Below are 26,424 nucleotides of genomic sequence, written 5' to 3'. Positions count from 1 at the left end.
CCCTTTTTTTTCCGTCTCCACTTACTTGATCCGCAAGAGCTGTCTTCTTTATACAACTCAACAACCACAAACTAAACGTTTAATAATGCGCAAATACCTGTACATTACATCATAACAATTAATTAATATTTCTAGCGAAAATGAATTGCAGACTGTTGATAAACATAGCTATAAAACGGCCTATAAGCTTCAGAGTTTCTCAAAGTGTGGGTCGCGAGATGTTTTTTCCTTTTCAGAGATCTGGCCTGTTTTACAGTCAGTAGAGATGGTGGATTAGGATGTAAAAAAATAGTTTTTTTTATAGTCAAAATTTGTCACGGGGTAGGGCATTGCTTTGGGACTAGTGTTACATTTCTATGGAAAAATTAGAAATAGGTATGATTTACAAAATTCAATTGGTTTGAAATACGCCATTTCGTAGAATCACAATGTGTATTTGAATAAAATTAGGTGGGCCACAAAATACTTTTTAATATTTTATGTGGGTCGCGGTAACAACAAGTTTGAGAACCACTGGGCTATATTATCCTCTCAATAATCGTATACATTACTTTTGGCCACTCTAAACTCCATGGTCTGGGTTCAAATCCTTTATCATGCACTCCGAAAGTTTCCATTAGCAGTGAACCGCTCGTAGGTACATTTGGAAATAATATATCAGATTATCCAAAAAGATATAGAGTCTTTGGCGCACAAGATGGCGTTAGTGTCTCAAATCTCAGAATATGCGTCGTAGCGAGTCAGGTTTAACGTCATTTGACAGCTAAAGCTTCTAGGTGTACGAAAAGTGTTGGAATTTTTATAGTAACCAGATGGAACATATTATGCCGTGAAGATGAGTAACTTTCCGCAAAACAGTCCTACAATTTTATTTCGGTAAAGGCGCAAATTTTGCGTAGGCTTGTGAAGAATTTGTGCCATTTATTGGCAAGATGTACTATGAAAAGCAACAGTCAAAAGAGGATTTAGTCGATTTCGTTCTGGAAATTTGGATGAACTCGCAGTGGGCGATCAATCACAGCACAAGTATATTATACTCTAATAAAACCCGAGTAAGCTCAGCATGTAAGGATGTGCAAAGAATCAGCCAGAGACTGATTTGTGTGCTACGTACCACCTCAGTGTTCACCCAGACCAGTTTACAGCGACAAAAGTACTTTTGTAGTTTGCTAAACATATATCATGAAATAACCAGAAATGGCGTGGGTCAATGAAAATTTGACGCATGACCCACTGTTACACATTCTGACCCCCCCATCCATCATGACCCACTCCGACTCACCACAACCCATCGTCATAACTCTGACTAATGATCCACACCCTCCTCTCCACTGAATAAAGAGTTTACACTTGTAATAAAATGCAGTTCGAAGTTGAATTTTTACGGTCAATTGCTCAAACATCTTCACGATATAAAATGATAAAGTGTTTGGGCCATATTACGATGAATTTCAATTTAATTATCATATATAATTATTGTCTTGTTGAATTAAAGATACTTTTCAGCGGAAAATATGATGAAATTTGGAAGTCTCAAATAAAGGTAAAGTATGCCAACGTAAAGAAAAGAAAGAAGTGTAAAATTCGACTCTCTCTCGAAAGCCAAGTGGTAAGTCCTATTGCTATTATTACAATTACAAATATCAATATCCAAAAGTGCCTGAAGTTCTTTTTTCACTTAGATATACTCATCTCAGATAAATAAAGAGAAACAAATGAAAAATGAAGAAGAAAAATGAAGGCCTTAAAAGTAAATCGCAGACAAATTCATCAGTGTTCAGAACATACTGTCTGTCTACAATGCACTGAGCAGAGTGGGTCGATGGGTCACGATGAGTAGTGGATCACGCCCTGTTGACCCACAACCCACTTCATCTCTGGATATAACAGGTAGATCCTATGTTTACAAGATGGAAATTAGTAAAATAAAATATTGAAGAATTAAATTTAAAAAATTCTAGCTTGTGCCTGGAAACTTAATTCAAATTATTGAATTTCAGGAAGGAATCCCCCTTCCTTGTAGATGTTCATCAGGATACACTATTAGAAGGGTACGGTGACTACAGTAGGGCGTTCACACCTGTATATAAGTTGGTATTAAAAAAAAAAAGCGGAAATATGTCTTTTAGTGCTGCTGAAGTAATTACTCACTCATAGAAGGATCCTAGGGCCAATTCCAGGATATCCAAGTTCGTAATGAAAACTAACTATAGTCTTCTTCAGGATTCAACTCTCAGTTTGAATCTTGCATTTTGAGTCTTTATGCTACATGGACGTTATGAAGGACGGAACGTGCTGTCAACGTCGGCTCCCACACCACCATTACAGCTTGAACATGGTGCAGCTGCCAGGTGCACAGACCAGATCACTATGTTAGATCAACCCTCGCATACGCCGCTTCCCACAAGACTATCTCATTTCCAAGATAAAGGGATTATAGCATCACCGCCCCCTCCCCCCATACACATTATTTCATAGTCATTCACTTATATTTACAATTAGTCTTCTTCATCCCATCCCCAACAATACAGTGGTGTACGCAGAGTTCGTCCAGGTTTTCAACCCCCTCCCCCACTCGATCAAGTTATTATGCAAAAACAAATTTATCATATTACAATATGTGTATAAACGCCTGAAATGATATGAACTTGAGGGGTTTTGAACCTCCCACCCACGGCTCTACGAAATTCTGCGCACGTTACTGCAACCATGGGACATGGTAGATTACTTGATTTGAAAATTAAGGACAAAAATTATATGGAACGTTAATATTTTCACGCTCTCAGAAATTAATTTATTAAAAAATTATATTAAAATATTATATTATTGAAATCTCTCCATTAATATACCATATGCAAAAATGTACTTCAGTCGAGACAATATCTAGTACAAAATGTCTCAAAAAACCTCTATATTATTGATTAAAATTCCAAGCTAGAATATCAAGGGTCATATAATAATGTCAGACTTCTGTGTTGATGACTGCCAAGAAAAAAAAATCAATATTCGTAACTTAATGCACTTGATAATATATAAAACACGTATAACGAAAGCTTGCAGTGTTATAAATAAAAAAATAAGTAAGCAGGCTTAATGCTTATATAACCGGCTATAAACATAAAATGGCCCACACTGGGATTCGAACCCGGCTACATGTACCGAAACTTCGCGGACCACCTCTGGTTTTATGATTGTTTTCTCATCCGTCACATATCATCAGCTTATGTTATAAATAACTTCCCACCCAAATGCAAAAAACGTATTATTAATTTGAATATCAAAATTGCAGATGCATATATATTATTCGAAATATACAACACTATGTAATTATGTCAATATGCTAAATGAAAAGCATCTCTTCACTTTGTGTGCAGATTAGAACAAGGGCTAATTCATGATGTTTCACTTTCCGTTTCAGAAATAGTATGTCAGGTACAAATATATTTATGGCAATCACCTAGTGACCTACCTCTCAGCGTCGCATTCATCCATGCCGGTTGAGTTGTGTTCCGTCGTGTGTCGCTTCTATTGATCTGCGTCCACTTGCAGCTGGTTTCACCTTTTACCTAATCGTTCTGTGGATAAAGCATCACTCACGGTTTCCTCTATGCCTCGAGGCTGTGATGTGTCCGAGTACAAGAGCATTTCCTGCCTCGGCTTCTAGCATTATCAAACGCAACAACAATCTTCACACATGCGAACAGGGCAGAATGACGTGAGACGATCTGCGAACAGCAGCCGACCGGTCACTTTCGCCATTTCACTGTTTTTTTCTGTAACGAGATTAGTACTGATGCTTGTCGCATCGCGGCGTTAGTAGCGCCATGGCAATTGCGTAACTCATTCAGGTGAGCTTATGGGGGATTCTATCAATGAGAGTACTTATCTCCATATAATGCAATTCGAATTAGGAATATTGACATGTAGCTGCTCATGGATGCGTAATAACCCGGTCTTAACTTCTTGCACATTCATTTGAAAATATCGTACAATTTAGTGTGTTATAATTCAACCAGAAATATTTATTTACAAAAATGAAGTGAAATGAAATCTTTGAGTTTTACGTCCCACGATTGAACCGGCTAGGCTAAAGGAAACGGTGATGATCGAGAAATGAATGAAATAGTGGAATGAAGAAAGTGGGAGGAAACGGGAGAGCCCCGAGAAAACCCATGCACACAGTGTTTGTCTACCCCAAAGCTCACTTGGTGCGAGGTGGGATCTACTTATAAAAAGATTCTTATTACTATATGCTTATCACGTCACGATGGCCAGGGTCCCTCGTGGCTAACTGGTTAGTATGGCCCCCTTTTGTATGGAGACCAGGGCCGTGCCGTGGAAAATCAGCGCCCGGGGCGAAAGTATACGACGGCGCCCCCATACATATATTCCAAGTAATTTTTCCTTTCTTTTGCCCCCTTACTTCGGCGCCCGGGGCCGTCGCCTCGCTCGCCCCTCCCCCATGGCACGGCCCTGGTGGAGACCGGGTTCGATTTCCGGGACATCACTCTGTTCAGAGCTCATCTTGGTTACAGATGTACGCCTCATTTATCATCATAATTTCTTTTTCTTTTCATCGTGTCCGTGGGCTTTCTCAAGTACTCCCGTTTCCTCCCACCTTCGCATTCCACCAATTCTCCCATCATCAATCACTTGCTTTAATCATCGTCTCCCTTAGCCTAACAGGCATAATCGTGGGACATTAATCCAAAAGATTTAATTTCAGTTGTTTTTCTTTTCTTTTTTTTTAATTATATTTTTATTCATCTACCAACTATTTCATATTCTTAAAATATTGCAAAAAAAAAAAATCAAATAAATTAAGTCCACTATAGAATATCTATATAAATTTCCTACTAGTTATATTTAAAAAAAATATACTGTACTATTGAAAAAGTATTGACCGCATATTACACTATATTGTGAAGGAATAGACTCATTTACAACTCCCCGGAAGTAAGATGTAGTAGCTGACTTTTACGATCAGAGGCGAGAGAAAGAGAACAGGCTGAGCAAAAGAGGGGAGTTTGTAGGTGGAATGGATTAAAAAAAAAAAAGCTTGGGAGTGTTCTGCTAATAGACTGAAATAGTGTGACGTCACATCCTTTTCGTTGCTATGGTGATCGCCATTTTATTTTCTATACAAACACGAGCAAAGGCTGAGAAATAACGCAAAAATTGTTAGGTGTTATGTACCTGATTGTAAACATTATAGCGATAGCGATTTTTTACATTTCCCATGAATGAAGCAGAAAAAAGAGATGGAAAAAACAATTAGGTAAGTAATATTTAGTTTCATAGAGAGAAAATTATAGGCCTATATTGACAAGCATTAAAATAAAATAAGTACAAGTTTACATTCCCTCGGAAATGTTCTTTTTCATATCGTACTTTTGTTTATTTTATTTTATTTTATTTTATTTTATTTTTTTCATTTTGATATTTACAATATCTGTCAAAGTGCATCCACCTTATTCACTGTAAGTTAAAATTTTTCACTCAGTGGTATCGATATTAAATACAGTATTCCAAGCACGAAGAATTACTGTTTTAACAGTTGTTTAAAAATATGTGCAGAATCACTCATGACTAGTTGTTTCTTGTTGTACCTTTTTCCACCAACTTCACTTCGTCCTCAAAGTATTTGAACATTCTAAATAATTTCACAGACATTGTTCAAATGCACATGAAACTACACAACACCTCATACTTCAACTCACGTTTGTGTAGAAAACAAAATGGCGATCCCCATGGTAACGTAGACGAAATGACGTCACTACTATTTCAGTCTATTATGAATCCAAGAGAAATGTATCTGCAAAATCACCGACCGTGCCTTGTTTGCCTGTCACTACATCAATGCACGGTTTGCTGCCATCTCTTTGTTCTATGTGAGAGGGAATCAGAGATATACAGTAAAGTGTGACTAACGCCACGAAGCATCTAGTTTTAAAGGATTGTGAAAGAACATCATAATCTGTAAGACAGTAGCTTCATGCGATGAATTGGTCAAGAATAAATAACAACGTCACAAATATTTATTTTCCTAAAACAGAATCAGTACAGCCATGCTCAATACATACATATATACAATTTTGCACTTAACCAACCCTAAAACGTAACTATTCTTGATAACTTACTAACGAAAAAAAAAAAAAAAAAAAAAAAGAAAAGAGAAAGAAAAAGAAAAAAGAAGGAAGAAAATAAAATAAAATGTTAAGATATTCTAAATGACATTTCTATATATCGTCAATTATGCGAAACATGGTCTCTTACTATGAGGAAAGAACGTAGACAAAGTATTTGAGAGTGAGCTTTATGGTGGACAAATACCACGTGCATGGGTTTTTTCAGTACTCCCGTTTCCTTCTACTTTCCTTATTCCACTATTTCATTCGTTTCTCATCATCACCGTCTCCTTTAGCCTAGCCGGCGTAACCGTAGGACGTAAAAACTTAAAGATTTCATTTCAATGTATTTGAGAACAAGATCCTGAGATGAATATTTGGACTCAAGAAGAACGGGAATGGAGAATGGCGAAATCTTTATAATCAAAGAATTGTATAATTTATACCTTTTACCAAACAAGACTTTACAAGTCTACTCTAGAAGGCTCAGGTGGACAGGTCATGTAGCCAGAATGGAAGAAAGTAGGAACGCTTTCAAATTCTTAATTGGAAGTCCAATCGAAAAACGACCATTAGAAAGACCTAGACGCAGATGGGAGGACACTATTAAGATGGATCTCGCAGAAATAGGAATACAAATTTTAAATAATTATTATTTTTCTGACCAGAGTATGTATTTTTATTCTTTATTAAAGTTTAATTTACAATTTAAAGAAATACAAAGTAGAAACTGGATGCAGTTGGCTAAGGTCAGAAGTCAATGGAGAGCTTTTGTGGATGCGGCATTAAACCTTCGTGTTCCATAGGCCATAGACATAGAGAGAGAGAGGGGGGACAGATTCGTTACATACTTACATATCCATCTGCATTTTTTAAATTGAAAGCTGACCATCCATTTTTTATTTAGAATTATATTCTCGCAAACGCATGCAGTACATTTTAATGGTATTAAGTGCTTTTGAATTTAGCCCATTAATGTGTACAATGAAATAATTTTTGTGTTTTCTTCTAAACTAGTATTTTAGTGATTTTACTAATTTCTTGTTCAAAATTCGTTAAATGTTCCTTGCTTTTTCAAAATGAATTTGCATTACATATAAATTTAACACTTCTAAATTAAATATTGCTAATATAAGTTTCCCAATTGCGAAAAGAAGTCTTCTTTGATTGATTTTTAAGTAAATCTTTATTAAAATTGTTTCACGAACATTTTACTTAAGTCCAAATCTCTCATTTCACGGCTCACAACTTCGGAACGAAACGCTTGTATACTTGCGGAGTTTTACGAAAATTGAATCTTAAAGGGGGAAGGGGGAAATGCGCTTGAACTGTTCTATGTTGCTCACCCGATCTCCAGAATCTTGACAAAATGTCAGGAATAATTTTAGAAAAAGAACACAATATAATACAAGTCCTCCCCACCTGCAAAAAATCCTATGGACATCAATATTCTATTTTATCTGACAACTAGCAGAACACCCGCCTATAGCTATTAGCGTCATCTATGAAAATTTGTATTTTGTAGCTATGTTACCCTGAGTCTTGAACTTATTATAACAGGTAACAAATGCTATTTTATGAGAACATCCCTTATAATTTTTCTACGTGTTGTGCAAAGAATCATCCAGTCTTTCTGTTACGTGGTCAGTTTCTCGTTTGTTTATTCGTAGAATATGTGTTATTCGAATAATGGATCGTTGATTATTCTAATTATTGAACTTCGTATATTGGATTGATGAATATTCGTCATTCCAACAACGATCTGTAAAATATTCGTTATCCTAATGATGGATCTTCGAATATTCGTAATTACAATAATGAATCTTTCAATATTCTTATTGGAATAACGGACCTTTGAGTACTCGTTATTTGAATAATGGATCTTTAAATATTCACTATTCTAATAATGGGTATTTGTATATTCGTTATTCGAGTAACGTAACTTTAAATATTCTTCATTCTAATAATGGATTTCAGAGTACTCGTTATTCGAAGAATGGATCTTTCAATATTCTTTATTCAAATAATGGAATTTTGACGCTACCCGAATAATGGATATATTCGTTCTTATTATTCAAATAATGGATCTTTCAATATTCTTTATTCTTATATGGACTATTGAATATTCGTTATTCGAATAACAGATCTTTGAATATTCGTTATTCTAATTATGCATTTTTGGACAATTGTTCATTGGAATTATGAATTATAGAATATTCGTTATTCTAATGTTATATTTTCAAGAATTCTTTATTGTAATAATAGATATTGAATATTCATTATTCGAATATTTGAATATTGAAGTCGTTATTCTAATAACGAATCTTCGAATCCCTTATTCAGACAATCGATCTTCGAATACTGATTTTTCAAATGATAGATTTTCAATCGATCTTCGTTATTCGAATAATAGATTGTTGTATATTTGTTATTCTAAGATGGACTGTTGAATATTTGTTATTCGAATAATGGATCTTTGAGTATTTGTTATTCGAATAATGGATCGTTGAATATTTGTTATTAGAGTAATGCATATTTGAATATTAGTTATTCGCATAATGATTCTTTCAATATTCGTTATTTCAATAATAAGCTGTAGAATATATTTTATTCTAATGATGAATCTTCGGATATTCGTTAATGAAATAATAGATTTTCGGATAATCTTTTTTCTAATGATGATTGTAGATTATTCGTTATTTAAATAGTTGATCGCTGATTATACGTTATTCTAAAAATGGAAATTTGAATATTCGTTATCGAATAATAGGTTGTTGAATATTTGTCATTTGTATAATGAGTAGTAGAATATTCGTTTTTCTAATGATGAATCTTCCAATATTTATTATTCTAATGATGAATCTTTGGATATTTGTTACTCAAATCATGGATCTTTTTATACTCATTATTCAAACAATGGATTTTCGAATATTCATAATTCTAATATTGCATAATCGAATACTCTTTATCCAAATTATGGATTGTAGAATATTCGTTATTCTGATTAAGGATTTTCTTATATTTGTTGTTCTAATAATGGATATCGAATAATTGTTGTACGAATAAAGTAATATTCAAGTCGTTATTCTAATGATGAGTCTTTCAAAGTTTGTTATTCGAATAATGATTCTTTGAATATTTGCAATTCTAATAATTGAATGGTTTTTGAAATAATAGAACTTCGAATATTCGTTATTTGAATAATTGATTGTTGAATATTCCTTATTCTAATTATGGACTGTTGAGTATTTGTTATTCGAATAATGGATCTTTGAATATTTTTATTGAAATAATTGATCATTGAATATTCGTTATTCGAATAACAAGTTGTAGAATATGTTTTATTCTAATGATACATCTTCCGATATTCTTTTCGCAAATAATATATTTTCAAATATTCTTTATTCCAATGATGGATCTTCGAATATTTGTTATCGAAAAATGGATCTTTGACTAGTGTATTGTAAAATATTCATTATTCTAATTATGGATTCTTTAATATTCGTTATTCAAATTGTGTATCTTTGAATACGCGTTATTCGAATACTGGATCTTCGCATATTCGTTATTCCAATTATTCATAATCGAATATTTGTTATTTAAATAATGGATTGTGGCATATTCGTTATTCTAGTTATGGATTTTTAAATATTCATTATTCGAGTAATTTTTCTTTTTAATATTTTTATTCTATTATTGGATTTTCCAATATTCGTTTCTAAAAGAATAGATCTTCGAACATTTATTATTAGAATGAGAAATTGTTAAATATTCATTATTCTTGTGAAGAATTGTTGAATATTTATTACTGGAATAATGGATCTTATATCTATATTCAAATGATTGATTTTGAATATTCGTTATTCTAGTAATGGATCTTTGAATATTAGTTATTTGAATAATGAATCTTTGAATATTTGTTATTCAAATATTAGAAGTCAATACTCGGATATTCAAATAATAGCACAATAATTATTCAAGTAATTATGTAATGCCTCGTTTCATGCTATATTACATGTACCGAACTATGCAATTTTTCATTCTGTTAGGATCAAACAGTGAGATTTTTAGGATTGTGTTATTAGTATACTCGTTGTTCTACACGATAACTCTTGAACAAATGCAATTTTTTAGTTTTATTTTTTGAAATAGCTGAAGCGATTATTTCGATCTAATTCGTTAATAAAGCCGAGCCGTAGCATCTTAACACTTAAAGGCAATATTAAGGGAGTTTATCTATAGTCCATATCGCACACATGTAATCAAATTCTTTAATTCTGTTTTTCTTGCAATAGATATTTAGAGCGTTTTTCTTCGGCCGAGTTCTTTAATGGAGTTAATCCGTTAACAACATAATGGCTAACGGAATTGAATATTCGTTACTAGAATAATAGAATATTCGTTATTCTAATTATGCATCTTCGAACACTGGTTACTGGAGTTAAGAATTGTAGAATATTTGTTATTTAAATGTTGATTGTTCGAGAATTCGTTATTGTAATAATAGGTATCGAATATTCATTATTCGAATAATTTAATATTGAAGCCGTTATACTAATTATGGATCTTCGAATATTCATTATTCGAGTATTATTTCTTTGTATATTCGTTATTCTAATAATAGATCTTGGAATATTGGTGGATATTTGAACATTCCTTATTTGAACAATCGATATTCGAATATTCGTTTTTCAAATTACAGAACTTCGGATATTCGTTATTCGACTAATAGATTGTTGTATCTTTGTTATTCTAATGATAAACTGTTGAATATTTTTTTTATTCGAAGAATGTATCTTTGAGTATTTGTTATTCGAAAAATGGATCGTTGCATATTCATTATTCGAATATATATTTGAATATTAGTTATTCGAATAATGAATCTTTCGATATTCGTTATTCGAATAATGAATTGTAGAACATATTTTATTGTAATGATGAATCTTCGGATATTCGTTATTCAAACAATAGATTTTCGAATATTCTTTTTCTAATAATGATTGTAGAATATTCGTTATTTAAATATTCGTTAATAGAGACAATCCGTTAACATCTTAATGGGTAACGATGACTATCTATAACTCATATCCGTAACATGCAGGTGATTTTTCAATTAGTTTTTTTTCAATAGACAGCTAGAACTATTATATCGGCTGAGTTGGTTAATAGAGTCAATTAGTTAACATATTAACGGGTAACGTTGGCTATATATATCATATCCATAATATGTAGGCGATTTTTTAAATTGTTTTCTTTTCTTTCTTTTTTTCTTTTTTTTTTTTTTTTGCAATAGATAGCTAGAGGGATTTTCCCGGCCGAGCTCGTTTTCAACTTAATGGCTAACGGCGGCTTTGGCGGTAGCTGTCCCTTATCCCATGCATGTAAGCGAATTATTGGATTTTGTTTTTACGCAATAGATATCCTGAGCGATTATCTCAGTCGAGTTTGTTAGCGGAGTGAATCCGTTAACATCTTAATGGATAACGATGACTTTAACGGTGGCTATCTACATCCCATACATAGAAATATTTCGCGTGATCCTCTCTACTGTCTTCACTAGTTTTATTTCTTATTTTCTTCATTATTTTTTGTACGTTTATGGATTCTAGGTTGTTACATTTTTCCTTGTTCCAAGCTGTATAACGTAGCTATGTTGTATTCTTGATCTGTGGCAGAAAATTACCAATTTGAATAGGTGACGTATGGTACGTACATATCTGATATTCTTAACAAAATCAAATCGGAAATGAAATGACATCTTTAAGTTTTACGTCCCATAGTTATGCCGGCAAGTCTAAAAGAGATTGTGATGATGAGAAATAGTATGAAATGGTAGAATGAAGAAAGTGGGAGGAAACGGAAGACCCCCGAGAAAACCCACGCACACAGTGTTTGTTCACCAGTAAGCTAACTTGGCGTGGGCTGGGACCGAACCAAGCACCCTATGCAACAGAGGTGAACACTCTACCACTGAGCCACCGGTTACATACAAAATTTATAGAAAATATTTAATTTGAGTTAACAACTAACATAAGAAGTAATATATTAAACTTTGTAGTTTTGATTTAGAAGAGATACAGATGGTGATCAGAGAAATGGAAACACCTGTAGTTAGCAACACGTCAGATGTATGGGTTGGTAGTGGTGTCGTGGCGCCCGCAGCGCCGGACCGCTGGTGGTGGTGTGTTAGGTCGGTCTCCATACTACGTCAGACGCAGTGGAACAGCAGTGTCCAGTGGCTGCAGCAGACGGAGGTAGTGTAAAATGGGAGACCTCTCAGATTTTCAAAGAGGGTAAATTGTTGGTGCGCGGTTATGTGGAGTGAGTGTGACGGCAGTGGCTACTGTGTTAGGTGTGTCGCGTGGGACAGTGTCGAAGGTGATGACGGCCTACACAACACACGGGAAAACCACATCGGGGAAGCGGAACAGTGGGCGGAAGAAAATCATGAGTGACAGGTCACGCCGGGTATTAAAGCGCATTGTCACGCAGAACCGTCGTGCCACTGCTGAGCAAGTGACGGAGGAACTCAATCAGCACCTCCCCCACCCTGTTTCGACAATCACAGTCCGCCGTGAATTACATGACATGAACTTACGTGGTCGTGTTGCACGGGCCAAACCGCTCATCAGGGACCATAACGCTTTCGCACGCCGCAAATGGTGCCGCGACCATGCAACTTGGACCGTTGTGGACTGGAAACGTGTGATCTGATCGGATGAGTCATCCTTTACCCTATTCCCAACCACGGGCCGTGTTTATGTGTGGAGAACGCCCAAAGAAGCTTATGATCTGCAGTGTCTCCACCCAACTGTGAAACATGGCGGCTGCTCGGTGATGCTGTGGGCCGCCATATCATGCATGGTTTTCATTGGGTCTTGTGGTCACACTTAGCGGACGAATCACTGCCAACGATTATGTCGCAATTTTAGGAGACTACTTGCATCCTATGGTCCGGATGTTGTTCCCGGACAATGACGCTATCTTCCACAATGATAATGCACCCATTCACACAGCTGGCGTTGTTGCAGCGTGGTTTGAGGAACATCGGGATGAAGTTCAACACCTCCCCTGGCCCGCCCAATCCCCAGATCTCAACATAATTGAACATCTCTGCCGTCTTGGAAACACGACTCCGGCGACGATTTTCACCTCCATCCTCTCTCACAGAACTGTCCGATGCCCTGCACAAGGAATGGTGTAAAATTCCACTTGCTACCATTCACGACCTCTATGCCTCCATCCCACGTCGCATCAAGGTTGTTCTGAAGGCGAAAGGTGGCTCGACACCATATTAATCTGGTAAGTTGCAATTTTGTTCAGGTGTTTCCATTTTTCTGATCACCATCTGTACAAGACAGGAAATGCATAAAACTATTTAATTGAACAAGTGCATGAATATTTCATCTTCGCTGTAAGTAGGACCCAAAATATTGAGAACCTGAAGACAAGGTCAGTTATCGAACGTTGCTATTTAAGTATTGCAATTAAATTAGTTTCGAAATAATAACTAACATCACTATTATGTCACTCTGAGAGATGTTCCCGTTCGGGAGGAATTTCTCCTTAGAAATTATTAGTTTTCTGATTTGATTAATATGGAAAATATACACTAATCTGGTTAGTATTTGAAAAAGAATTTTCTGTTTAGAACGACTACTAACAGCGATATGGATATGAGCCGTGTATTATATAATGATAACGTGCACTTTCTAGGAGCATGGCAGAACAATGTAAATGCAGGTGCATCAAGGTATTAAATGGGTTGTCGTATTGCGTTGATTACGGTTGATTACGTCTTGTCATTATTCCAAGATTGAAGTTGCATAACGTTTTCTGATGAGTATACACTGTTTATGACCTTGATTCCAGATTTTTCTAATTAGCACTTGATGGTACTACATCATTAGAGTCGCGGCTATAGAGACATGTCGACTTTATCACTGAAATTATTCTTGGGTTTTAATGGGTTCAGTAATTATAGTAGGAGTTGTAACCAAAATGACTCGGCCATTAAGACGAATAGCCTGTTCAAAGTTGCATTGTTTACACTAAAATTATAGTAAATACCCTTTGTTAATGACGTTAAATGTTCTTATAATGTTCTAAGTTCGAATCGCACTAAAAATTGTCAAAAACTATTTTTTTAAAGTAAGAATTGGAAATTCATCTGGGAATCATTGTAATCTCCGTCACTAAGCCAATTATATTCACTAACTACATCGACAACTAAAGAAAGCGTGCGTTATAAATAATTTAATTCAAACAATCTACGATTAACAAAGTAAGTTTTATGCAATATGAAAATACATAAAATATACACATATTAAACGAGAAATATATAGAAATGCTCATTAAGAAGGATTATACAAGATCGGATTCAGAATTTTCTGACGGGGGGTTCACCAATAACTACCAGTTCATTTGTATTAAATTTGAATTGTTTTAAATATCTTTAGGCATCTGTTGTGTGAAAGAGGAATTGTCCTGGAAATGATAAGTGTTTTGTCTCGGGAATTGAACCCACGACTTTTCGAATGCAAAGTCAACGCTGTACCAACTGAGCCAAGGCCGCTTTGTATCGGTATAATTTTCAGTATATAATTAGCTTGCTTCTTTAGCTGAGGAATCTCTTTAATCATGGACCCTTGGAACATGATGGATACTTGTATCGTACAGAATCCTTATGAAAGTCTTGCTATTTTCACGGCTAGCTTCTCATTTTAGATAGTATATACTTATAACGAAGAGGGTGCACGTGCAGGTGCACCCATAAATCAGACTCTAACTACATAATAGTAGGTAATTTTAAAAGAAAATAAAAACAATGATAAAGATAGATAAAATAACTAAATTGAAGTAAAAATAATTAAATAACTAATTGGTTCATATTAGCTTTGCTTTCCTAAATAACTCAAACTAGAAAAGAAATCACTGAACAAAATAACGCTTATTTTTTCTTTTTATAAATTATAATTATGTAAAAAGTTCCGTCAACTAACTGAACATATTGGCTTCATCAGACATTGTAAAAACAAAAGAAAAATGAAATGAAATCTTTGAGTTTTACGTCCCACGGTTATGCCGGTTAGGCTAAAGGAAACGGTGAAGATGAGAAATGAATGAAATGGTGGAATGAAGATAATGGGAGGAAACGGGAGAACCGCGAGAAAACCCACGAACACGGTGTTTGTCCACCACAAAGTTCACTTGGAGGGAGTAGGGTTTGAACCCGAGACCTCATGCAGCAGAGGTGAACGCTCTACCACTGACCCTCCGCGGCCCCTAAAAACAAGAGTGAGTTGCACCTAATTAACAGTATCCCAGAAACTGGTTGTTTATCGTTGTTTTTTATCGACTAGGCTAAAGGAGAGAGTGATGATGAGAAATAAATGAAATGGTGGAATGAATGTGGGTGGAAAAGGGAGAACCCCGAAACAATCCACGCATATGGTGTTTGTCTACCACAAACTTCACTGGGAGCTGGGACCGAACCAAGGACCCCATGCAGCAGAGGTGAACTCTTTAACACTGAACCACTGCGGCTCTAGAAACTCGTTCTGAACGCTAATTGGCTTGTCAGAACGGACTCAGCCAATCATAACAAACGTTAACCAAAGTGAAATTAAACACCGTAAGTCCCCTTCCCTCCTGGTCCGTCAGAAAAATAAGCTCCAAATTAAGTCTTTCCAATAACTTGCCCCATTTTTTGTCAATTTTAAGTAATGCATTCCAATTTATAACACAGCCCTGCTCTTTTTCAATAAATCCTTCCACTGTTATCAACGTACTTTTTTCCGTCCTAACACTTCAATCTCACACCAATTAATATTACGTCACGTGTTCCTTACATGCTTAAAAATTGCATTTCTTTCTCTCTGTAATTTTGCGTCATCTTTGTGTTGTTTTAACCGCTCTTTTAGTTTCTTCTCAGTTTCACCAGTATAAAACTCTTGCATTCGCTACACTTTATCTTGTAAACCACTCTTCTTATTTCCATCAGTTTCTCTCGTCTTTCCTCCTTCCCTCCTTTCTTCTTCCTCATGCGTAACACATCCAGTAATCTCTTACTCCTTTTCCTGTACGTAGAAACGTTCCCTATTATCTTTAGTGATCTCTTATCTCCGTATCTTCCCTCATACTTTTTATTCCCCAATAGGGCTTTTTTGCTTCCCCTCCATCTCCCGCTTTCCTATCTTCCTCCTTACTATTCTGATCCTATCTTCTTATCCTTTCTATCTTTAGCTTTCCTTTATCATATCCGTTGAGCTCCAATTGCTTATGAAATTCCTCTCTATCTTCTTGTATTCTTTCAGTCACTACTAATGCACATGATCCTCTCCTTTATATTTTCTATGAAGTTTTTCTTTGTTGATCGATCATCATCACTTCTTCTACGACAGAAGTTCCCTGATGCACTTTTTTTCTGGAACCATTCTGTGGCCAACTCTGCTTATTTTTATATCGAGAAACACAAAACCCTTTCTCTTCTACTTCTAGGTTTTCATGAACAGAGGTCTACAATTTTCAACGCAAAATGATACTTCCTAAATATCTCATGGGAAAAAGCCATACCCTAAAACATTCCTGTGGGCACCCCTGCGGCCAGCTACAATACCATAGACCAGTAATTTTTTTAAAAACTGGTAAACAAATGACGTAGGAATACGATTTTACAATCAGAGAAATAGCAGAGAGAAACATTAGAGCAAAGGAGGGAAGGGGATAAGGTAGCATAATGAAATAAACAAGTGTTAGGAGAATAATTCACAAAACTATCGATATTTTGGTCTCCTGTCTCCACTGCTCTTTATTTTTTAACTCCAAGTACCTTGCCTGCTCCTCCCCTCCTCTGCATGGTTTACTGGAAAGAGGAGCAGCAAACTGTGACGTCAGAAATCATTCAGTTGAAAATGACTGCCCTAGACCAATACGATACATCAATTGTTACCAATTAATTGACACTAGACTAGCCATATTTCTAGTATACTTCAGGAGGCACTGTGGCTCAGTGGCAGAGGGCTTACCTTTGGTGCGTGGTATCTCTGGTTCGGCCCCCTGCCAAGTAAGTTTGTGGTGGACAACATCGTGTCCTTGGATTTTCTCAGAGTAATCTCGTTTCCTCCCACACGTTCATTCCACCAATTCTTTCATCCTCATTCACTTGCTTTAATTATCCACCTCCTTTAGCCCAAAGAGTATAATGTGAGACGTTAAACTTAAAGATTTCATATATTTTTCTAGTATACTTCAATAAATATCTTCATAACAGACACGTACTTTTATTTCACGTTATGGAATTCCGCTCTCTAATCTTAACCAACAACATATTAAACTAATAATTTTTTTTTTTTATGCTTTCTTCGTTTTCTTTTATATCGGCCAGTAGGCCTATAATAAATTATGCACTTACAGTCATAGGATCTCACAACAACCTTGATCTGTCTGTCGCCTTAGTTTGCGACTTTCACACTTTCGATATTCTTAACGCTTTAGGGTTAGGCGTTCTTCAGGAGTCATAACATGCAAGCCGCCGTAGGCAACCAAAATGCAATTCATACAGGGAACTCGACGCCTATCGAAGTAGCTTAATGCATGGGCGCCGACTACGTGGGTGCTTCGTGGCTCCAGCAACCGCACAAATATTCTTGTAGGTGCGCCATACCCACAGGATTTTTAGTTTGATAGAAACAAAATAAAAGAAATATTTCTCACTTGCCATTATCAAAAAATAATAAGCAATTAAAACATTGAGATGGAAGTTAAAACTTCTAACCGCTATTAACACAATTGTTTGTTTCAAATGTATTTGCGCAACGCAACCAAGCAACACACTCCTTTCTCTGCCTGTCTCTGGCCAAGTCAAAAGCAGTCCCCATAATAATAATAATTTTAAAAAATGGAACTATGTTGCGAATAGAATCAAACACAGCCCTTTATGACACTGTTCATAAAAGATTTTAATTAAAGAAATCAATCGATAAATATCGACACCCCCTAAAAACATATAACACGTCCCATTATACTGTATACACCCACACAAATTTTGGAGACCCGGGTTCGATTCCCGGCGGGAGCTCATGTGGTTCGGATTCCACGTTAATCAGTAGGTCCACGTCTCATTTAGCCTCGCTGTTAAAAGGGACGCTAAACTAAAATCAACTCAACTCAACAAATTTTGGAGAGTCGGCGCCGTTAGCTTAATGTGTTGTAAAAAGTTCATGCAAATACAGCTACTAGTTTTCCAGAAAAATGCTTTGTTTAAACGCTCCTCGTAGAATCAAAATGATGGAAAAGTATTCTCATATCTTATCGGCATTAAACCATAAAACGCATAGCAAAATATGAATCATGATTTTACTGTATCATACATCGCTCGCTGTTTTACATGTAATATACGTAACTGGCAATAGACGGCAGCACAGTCAAGGTTTGCTTCTGCCATCTGCAGACAATGTGTGTAAGTGTTTATAGACATCATTCGTGACAAATTCTTCAATCTCGATACTAACCAGGGTGGAAAAAAATCATGATTTTTTTTAAAAAAAAATCATTTTTGTTGATTTTTTTTGATTTAAATCGATTTTTTGATTTAAATCAAATCTTTCTCCTCGTAAATTATAAGTCGCGAACTGAAGAGAAAGCATTAGGAATTAATATTAAATGCTAATTACAGGGGTGCCCACAAGGGGGGGGGGCTATGACGCAAACTGCGTCATTGAAATATTTGGGGGGGTTAAATCTATGTAAATATGTTTGATGAGGGGGGGTAAAATTAATCGAAAAGAAGATTTTTTTTCATGGAAGAACACCTACGGATAGACAATTGGGGGGGGGGTGCGTCATAGACATAAGCGGGGTGGGTGGGCACCACTGCTAATTATGCCATTTAAGTGAAAGTATAAGGGTTGAATTTTGAATTAATTCCCAGTTGTTAACCTATATCAATCACAAACAATGTTTCTTAACCCTTTTAAATTATGGCTCTTTTTAAAGGTAAATTATAAACTTTCAGTCAAGCAGCTACATCATCATCCCTATTTATCCTAGGATCATGGTTCATACCTCTTTCTCTTCAGAATAGAACAGCCTTTGAAACGGTGACATTCACATTTCCCTATCATGTCCTTGAAGTGGGAAATTTTGAAAGAAAATGGAATTTTTCTGATTTTTTTTTTCAAATTTTTATCCCCTCTGGACTCCCTTGTGTTAACGGACACATCTCAAATTCAACTGTGAAATACTAAGGGGTGTACTAAATGTGTGTATAAAATTTCAAGCTATCTTGAATAGTCAGGGCGGGGAAAATATTTAACAATGCGCTAAGAACATCCCCACAATACCCCAGATAACCCGCATGTAATATAAAAATTTCCTCAGACATAAAAATTTGTACATTATTCTCTTCAGAATAAAAAAATATTTTGAATCGTACCATTCAAATGTCTCCATCGTGTATCTGGGGCGGAAAAATCACTAAAAAAAAAGGGATTTTCTGTTAAAAATATCCTTTTTTTACTTTTTACCCCTCTGGACCAACCCCCTGTTTTACGGTAGAGATCTGAAACACTGAAAACTGCTAAGGGGTGCATTGAATAAATGTGCAAAATTTCAATTTTCTAGGTGCAAAAGTAAGCCCGCAAAAAACAATATCCCCCAAATACCCTAGATTCATGTATAAAACAGGATCTCAGTTAACAGTTTCCTAAAACATCCCTAAATATCGTCGGATCATGGTTCGTTCATCACTCTCTTCAGAATAGAACAGCCTTTCAAACGGTACAATTCATATGTCTCCATCTGAATCGCGAAAAAAGCTGTTTTGTTAAAAATGTCTTTTTTTTTTACATTTTCCTCTCTGGACCTCCCTGTTTTCACGCATATATCTGAAAACATTGAAAAATACTAAGGGGTGCACTGAACGAGTGTGCAAAATTTCAGTCTTTTGAATGCAAAATGTAATCTCGCCAAAAAATAAGAATAATAGGCATAACAAAAAAATATCTTTTTAAATTTACGATGTCATCACACACTGATGTCTTGACGCAGAAAGGTGTGAAAGCATATGTAACATGTTCTACAATGCCTCCAGTCTTGAAAAAGAAAAAAATGAAGTAAAAAGGTTTATTGGTACTTTTTTAATCGAATAATGAAGATTCGACTTTTAATAGAATAAAAATAGGTAATATAATTTAAAAGGTTAAACATTAAGGAAAAAGTACAGCAACGTTTATCAAAATGACACTTTTTCACAAAAGTTACTGATATTTGGTAGGGGCATATTTTAAAAAAAATGGAACTAGCTTGAGGCACGGAATACATAAATTTCGCCTAAAGTTATAAATCTTAAATAAAAAAAAAAAAAATCGGAGAGAGGAATAGGACCCCTCTAAATACGCCCTATTATCTGGGAACAAACAAGCAGACGCGCACACGAAAGAATTTTCGTCTTAAATATCGATGGTGATTTCCCCGTTGGAATAGTTAACGATTTAAAAACCCAAACCCATTGTTACGAAGAGAAGAAAGCAGGATTGCTCCATTACGCGTTCAAAACGGGATTTTCCCTAATCATCCTGTGCATGACACTTGTTTTCATACTATGCTGTACATACTGTACATTTGAGTCTCACTGTATATGATTATTAACTTCCGTAACCGAAATAACACAACAGAAACGGGATTTTACTTATTTTCACTTTAAATTATTTTATTTCGGAATTTGATTTAAATCAACGATTTTTATTTAAAAAATCAAGTGATTTAAATCTTGATTTAAATCAGGATTTAAATCAGACTGATTTAAATCAATCCACCCTGATACTAACCATCTATCATCACTGGAAATTTGAACTTTCCAAATCTCTTATACAAAATACAGTATACCAAGCAGGTGAATCAAATCAAATACGAGAAGCGTTCAAGTCGATACGGGACTTTCTGCAAACGTATATAGGAGTGCAAACGTAGATATACGGTTAAAGAGTTAGTGGCGGAGCCAACTGAGGGCTAAGGGGGGCCAGGCCCCCTTGCTCAAAGGCTCCCCTAGTGATCCCCCTCCCACACACAGAGTGACATTACTATAGGTCGAGAAACGGTGAGTTGGTAGTAGCCACAAGTGAAACTACTACCGAAACATCTCTCAACAACAGAGTTACCAACTGCAGAATACATACCGTATGTTGCAAGCTCCAATCTCAGTTTTGTTTGTTGTACAGCAAGATCGAATTCATTGAACTTTGTAAGGTGCATGCATTGACCTCATTACCTGAGCGTTCCTTTTTAACCTCTGTCTTTTATCTGGTTATCTTCTTTGTTTTTGACAAAGAACCAGAAGAAATGCAAAATCAGTCGTAGTTCTTATTCGCTTCAATGTTGAAAGTCATACTAAAATATGAGATGCCTACTTACAAATAGCATACACTGCATTAAAACATTACACTTGTGTTGCACGAAAGAAATCTTCGTGCAGGTTGGACGTTAAAAATGGGGAGGGAGGGGCAAGACATGATCTGAATATTTGTTTATAACTGTTAGTTTTCCTGGTTGTTTCTAACACTTTGACGAAAGATTGTATAACTAATAGGATACTATCTTTTTCAGTTAAAATGTCGTATATCGTATTTCATATTTTATTAAGTAAATTGACAAGAGCAACGCAAGTAGGTACTAGCCCTTTGTACTCTTAAACAACGAAAGTGTAAGAAGAGATTTGATTTCTTGCTAATGAACACCTAAAAATTCTGTCTGGAAAATTGTGTGATCAGATTATTTAATAATAAAGCAAAATAAATAAATAGAAAGGATAATATTAATAATAGTAATGAATAATGAGGCTTGTTTCGTAGAAGTTATATTGAAACTGGGGATTAATAAACAACTTATATTTTTAACTGCTATTAAATGTATGTTATTACTGTTAGAAAATGAAAGACAGTAAATACTACAGCCATGTGCTACGACATTTAAAGAAATATTTGCTTTTGCAACTTCCCGAAACATGTTCGTTGCCATTAGGTTCAGTTTTCACGTTCTTGGAATACACCAAAACACAATACTTAGAATCACTCCATACTCCAGTTATACAAAATAATTCTAAAACCTAGAATTATGTTGAATTCACTAAATTTAATTGTATATACACTCGTACACCCCTAAACACACCACTTCGCTCGATTATTACACTACAAAACAATAGAAAAGGTAGTTGTTGCTTTTTATTACGGTCTTTTTAATCAATATTCGTTACTTTAGAAAGAAGAAAAGACATTTTAGGATCTAAATTTTTGTGCAATTAAAGAATAACTGGTGAAATACTTTTTTTTTTTTTTTTTTTTTTTTGCGAAATGTTCTCTCAATTAGTTTCAAACGCCTAACATATCGAGCCCTTGTAAGAATTGAAAGTATTCTGGAATTATTGTGCCTCAATACGTTGATTCTTCGGTTATTTTCTGTGGCAATTAACATGCAATTTCTGTAGTTTCCTTTCTCCACGGGAAGACACCAATACGTACTCACGCAACGGCAAATATTATATGGTATAATTTTTTCTATGAACCAGTAATACATACAAAAACTTTACATTTCCAAATGAAACTATATACATTAATGGGTTACTTCAAAAAAGTGCGGGGCAACTGCCCCCTTTGACCCCCCCAATCACCTGCCCATGATTATTATTATTATCAAAGAATCTTAATATCGAGCCGTTTTGTTTAATATATAGTAAAAGAAGAGAGCAAAAGTTTTTATTATTATTTCTGAAACAATCATTCTCTCTGTTGTTCGTATCATCTGTTTCCTTTTGAGAAAATTAACATGGTAAATACTACCAACACCCACTATTCACTACCGATACTGGTTCTCACTCTTGATTACCTTCCTAACGCACTTGGCTATTGGCAACTCTGTAGAAACCATCTGTTACGATGTTAACAAGTGATACTAGCGACCTGCAAGGAAAACAAAGTCAGCGCTTGGTGGACCTATACTACTAACTAAAGCCTGGTGAAATGTAGTTATACCAGTTATTCTTTGTAAATAAATCGTTCAGAAGTGTTTTGTTTTAAATGATTTTAACTGTAGCTTAATCCCAAAAATGCTACTCCATAGAGGAATTACGAAGATTATCACAGAGCCAGTGCTACAATCTCCTGATTACTAACCATCAGGCAAGGTACAGAGATGATATAACTTTGTTGCGGTAATGTTATTTTATGTAAAAGTGGTAATTACTCGCGTGACCAGGTTGTATCATCCCGTTATCTGATGTTTAGTAATCAGAGAGACATCAGGAGTTTGTGAGACTGGATATATCATTTAGTGAGTTCAGTCAGTGAATACCCAATTTTATTGCAGATTTATATTTGTTCTTTGTAAAAATATGCTTAAGCATTTCTGAGAAAATTACATTGTAGGAATTATTCAGAACAGTAAATCAGTGGTAACATGAATTTTCAACAGGATATACTAATTAATGTCCCTCCTTTAAATCTAATCTCAAAACTAACAATATTATTTTAGCATCAACTACAGGATAGTAACGTTAAGTTACTTCAACTACATTTGAATTTATTTTAAGGCTTTGAAACATCCGAGGCTCAGAGGATAGAAATGAGAGAAATGAGTCAATTGGCCATAAAAAATACCTAGCGACTTTGAGGAAGAATCTTGGTGAACTTGTATGTCGAAATATTTACTAACGAGGGATCGATCACACTATCTTCCGAATATTAAGTTGATGTTCTACCGCTGAGCTTTGGCCATTCGGTGTGGGTGTGAAATGTTTGTGTATTTGAATTTACGTCAAATTTTAAACCTGGAGAAGGCAAATAAACGAAAGAAAGGAATAAAGAAACAACGTATACCTTTTTCTACTGTAAGAGGTCCAAGTAAAATGTCTGTTCTAACACTGCTTCGTATTAGGAAAAGAAAAACACATTTCCTCCCTTTGCTTCAAAGAGTGTTCACTTGTGAGATTTATTTACTTCCATTATTCCATCCAGCAAACTAGTGTGATCTGTACGAGGGAATGTTTTCGGGCTGCTAAAATTTGAGATGACTGCTGCCGTGCTATAACTTTGAATTCGCCTTATCTCAAGTAGATTCAGGCATGTTGGAAGGTTTAATTCTTGTAGATTCACTAGTTCAAACGCTGTCGAAGATGAGGTCTGGAGAATATGACTTTCAACGAACAACGTGCGAACAAATTTACCAAGAATGTTTGGAGATATGCAAAGAAACTGGTCTTGAAATTCCAGAGCCGGAAACAGATAGACAATAGGGGTTCCTCGTTAAAACGAACTGGACATTTGCTATAGACATATCACAAATTCGATTTGGATGAAACTCTTCCTTCATTGGAGGCAGAAAACAAAATTTTCTAAAGATAATGCACTAAGAGACATTTTTCTATCTACTATTGATAAGGCAATCAGTGAGATGGAAAACTGCTTTGGATCATGTAGCTAAATAATTAAAATAATCACCACTTTACATCCAAAAGGTGTATTAGCGGGGGGGGGGGGGATTCAATGACGACGATAGGTTGAAAAACTTAGGGTTACTTTATATTTAAAAGAAAATTGATAAATCGTTAGATCTTGAAGAAATTGTTAACTTTGCTGCTGCTCACAAGAATAGTAAGATCCTAGTTGTTTGAGGTAGTAAATTCTTTCATTTCACTGTTTTGAAAAGAGTAAGAGTAAAATCATGAACAACAAAGATGAAAACATTCACCTTGAACATATATATATAATTTGTGTGAATAAAATTTTTCATTCATTGGAAATGACCCCCTCAAAATTTTCTTGGACCCTTTATTGGCCCCTTGAAAAAATCTAGTTACGCTTTTGTAAAGAGTTCATGTTTTTTCCATTGGTAGTGATGTACTATTACGTCATGAGTTCTTGATTATGAAAAAAAAAACTATAAATAGAAGTAATCATTATCGTGGTATCACCGTAATTGTGGAATAACATTGCCCCGTAGCATGTTACGATATAGGTCATGGGTAGCAGTTCCATTAATAAAGATAGACCCAATGACCTCTTGACCTGAAAGGCTCGCGCAAACTGTAACCCCAGGTTGTTGATTGTTCGAGTGTTACATGGAGGTTTTCTGTTGCGCAATAGATATAGTTATGTCTATTAACAGCACTTGAAAATTTAAAATTTGCTTCTTCTGACCAATATACTTTTCCAATGATGTCTTCAATTTGTCTTTTTGTACTCAACCTTACTTCGCACAATTGTAAACGACAATCTGGATCATCCTCTAAAAACCTATGAAATAGTCTTAGGTGATACCAAAATGTTGTGTCAGACGTCCCAAATATCTACGGGGAATGTCTAACTCACGAGAAGCACTCCTCTTTGATTTTTTGGGCTTTGGATAAATGCCTGTACAAATAACATTTCATTGTTCTGATGAGTAGTAACGCAGTCCGGTCGATCACTCTTTGGCGCATTACAGATGGATCAATCATCATCATTATAGGCCTACATATTCTGTCATTATTGGCAGGTCAATTATGAGAAGCTTCCATGCTTCACAGGCTTTAGCTACTCTTTTTGTCTTCACGTACGATCTTTTTGTTTTGATATCGTTCATTAATTGTAGCCTCTTTCGCCCTATCCCTCTCTTTCCTGCCACTATACCTTGTAGCAAGTCTCTCATGGTACAGTTCCTTCTTAGCTAATGTCCCAACTAGTTTCTCTTCTCAGCAATAAAATATTTTTTCCACACCAAATACTACCCTTCTCATTCGTTTCCCGCTCAATTCAGCCAATTCTATCAATTTTTCTCCACACCAACACTTCGAAAGCTTCAAGTCGTTCTTATTCATTTGTGCGTAATGTCTATGTTTCTGCCGCCATCGACTTAATACTCCACACGAAGCATTTTGTGAGTCTTTTTCTCAACTCAAATAGACTTTTCTTCCTCCTAAAGGCTTCTTTCGCCATTCCTATCCTTGCTTTTATTTCATGTTCGCACTTCATATCATCTCTAATAATACTACCCAAGTATCTAAAACTAGTAACCTGTCCTATTTTCTCCCTTCCTACTTCTATATTTGACACCGACCGCTTCGTGCCAATCACCAGGCTTTTGTGTTTCTAATAGTTATTTTCATCCCATATTCTTCACAGCCCTTCCTCAAATTTTCTAACACCTTATTGATTTTCTTTTCAGATTCCAAAACAAATGCCATATCATCTGCATACTATATACACCTAATCATTCTACCCCCCTGCCGAAATACTCTCTTCATTATGTATTCTCTTTTCCACTCTTT

At 35.4% G+C, this 26,424-nt stretch overlaps 1 protein-coding gene across 1 annotated transcript in view; it reads right to left on the bottom strand.

Moving 5' to 3' along the window:
* LOC145663055 (sialin-like) overlaps nucleotides 1-3,775 on the bottom strand; it is a 149,898-nt gene extending 146,123 nt beyond the window's left edge. Inside the window, exon 1 of the mRNA XM_081729217.1 lies at nucleotides 3,470-3,775. Within this exon, the coding sequence (XP_081585343.1) occupies nucleotides 3,470-3,492 (23 nt within the window). The 5' untranslated portion in view covers nucleotides 3,493-3,775. The remainder of the gene's footprint in view (nucleotides 1-3,469) is intronic.
* Nucleotides 3,776-26,424: the final 22,649 nt, after the last annotated feature.

The sequence above is a fragment of the Thermobia domestica genome, chromosome 10, assembly GCF_964235325.1.
Source record: "Thermobia domestica chromosome 10, izTheDome1.hap1.1, whole genome shotgun sequence".
Classification (NCBI taxonomy): Eukaryota; Metazoa; Arthropoda; class Insecta; order Zygentoma; family Lepismatidae; genus Thermobia; species Thermobia domestica.
The sequence above is the reverse complement of the archived record's forward strand: the minus strand, read 5'-3'. Positions and strand labels throughout refer to the sequence as shown.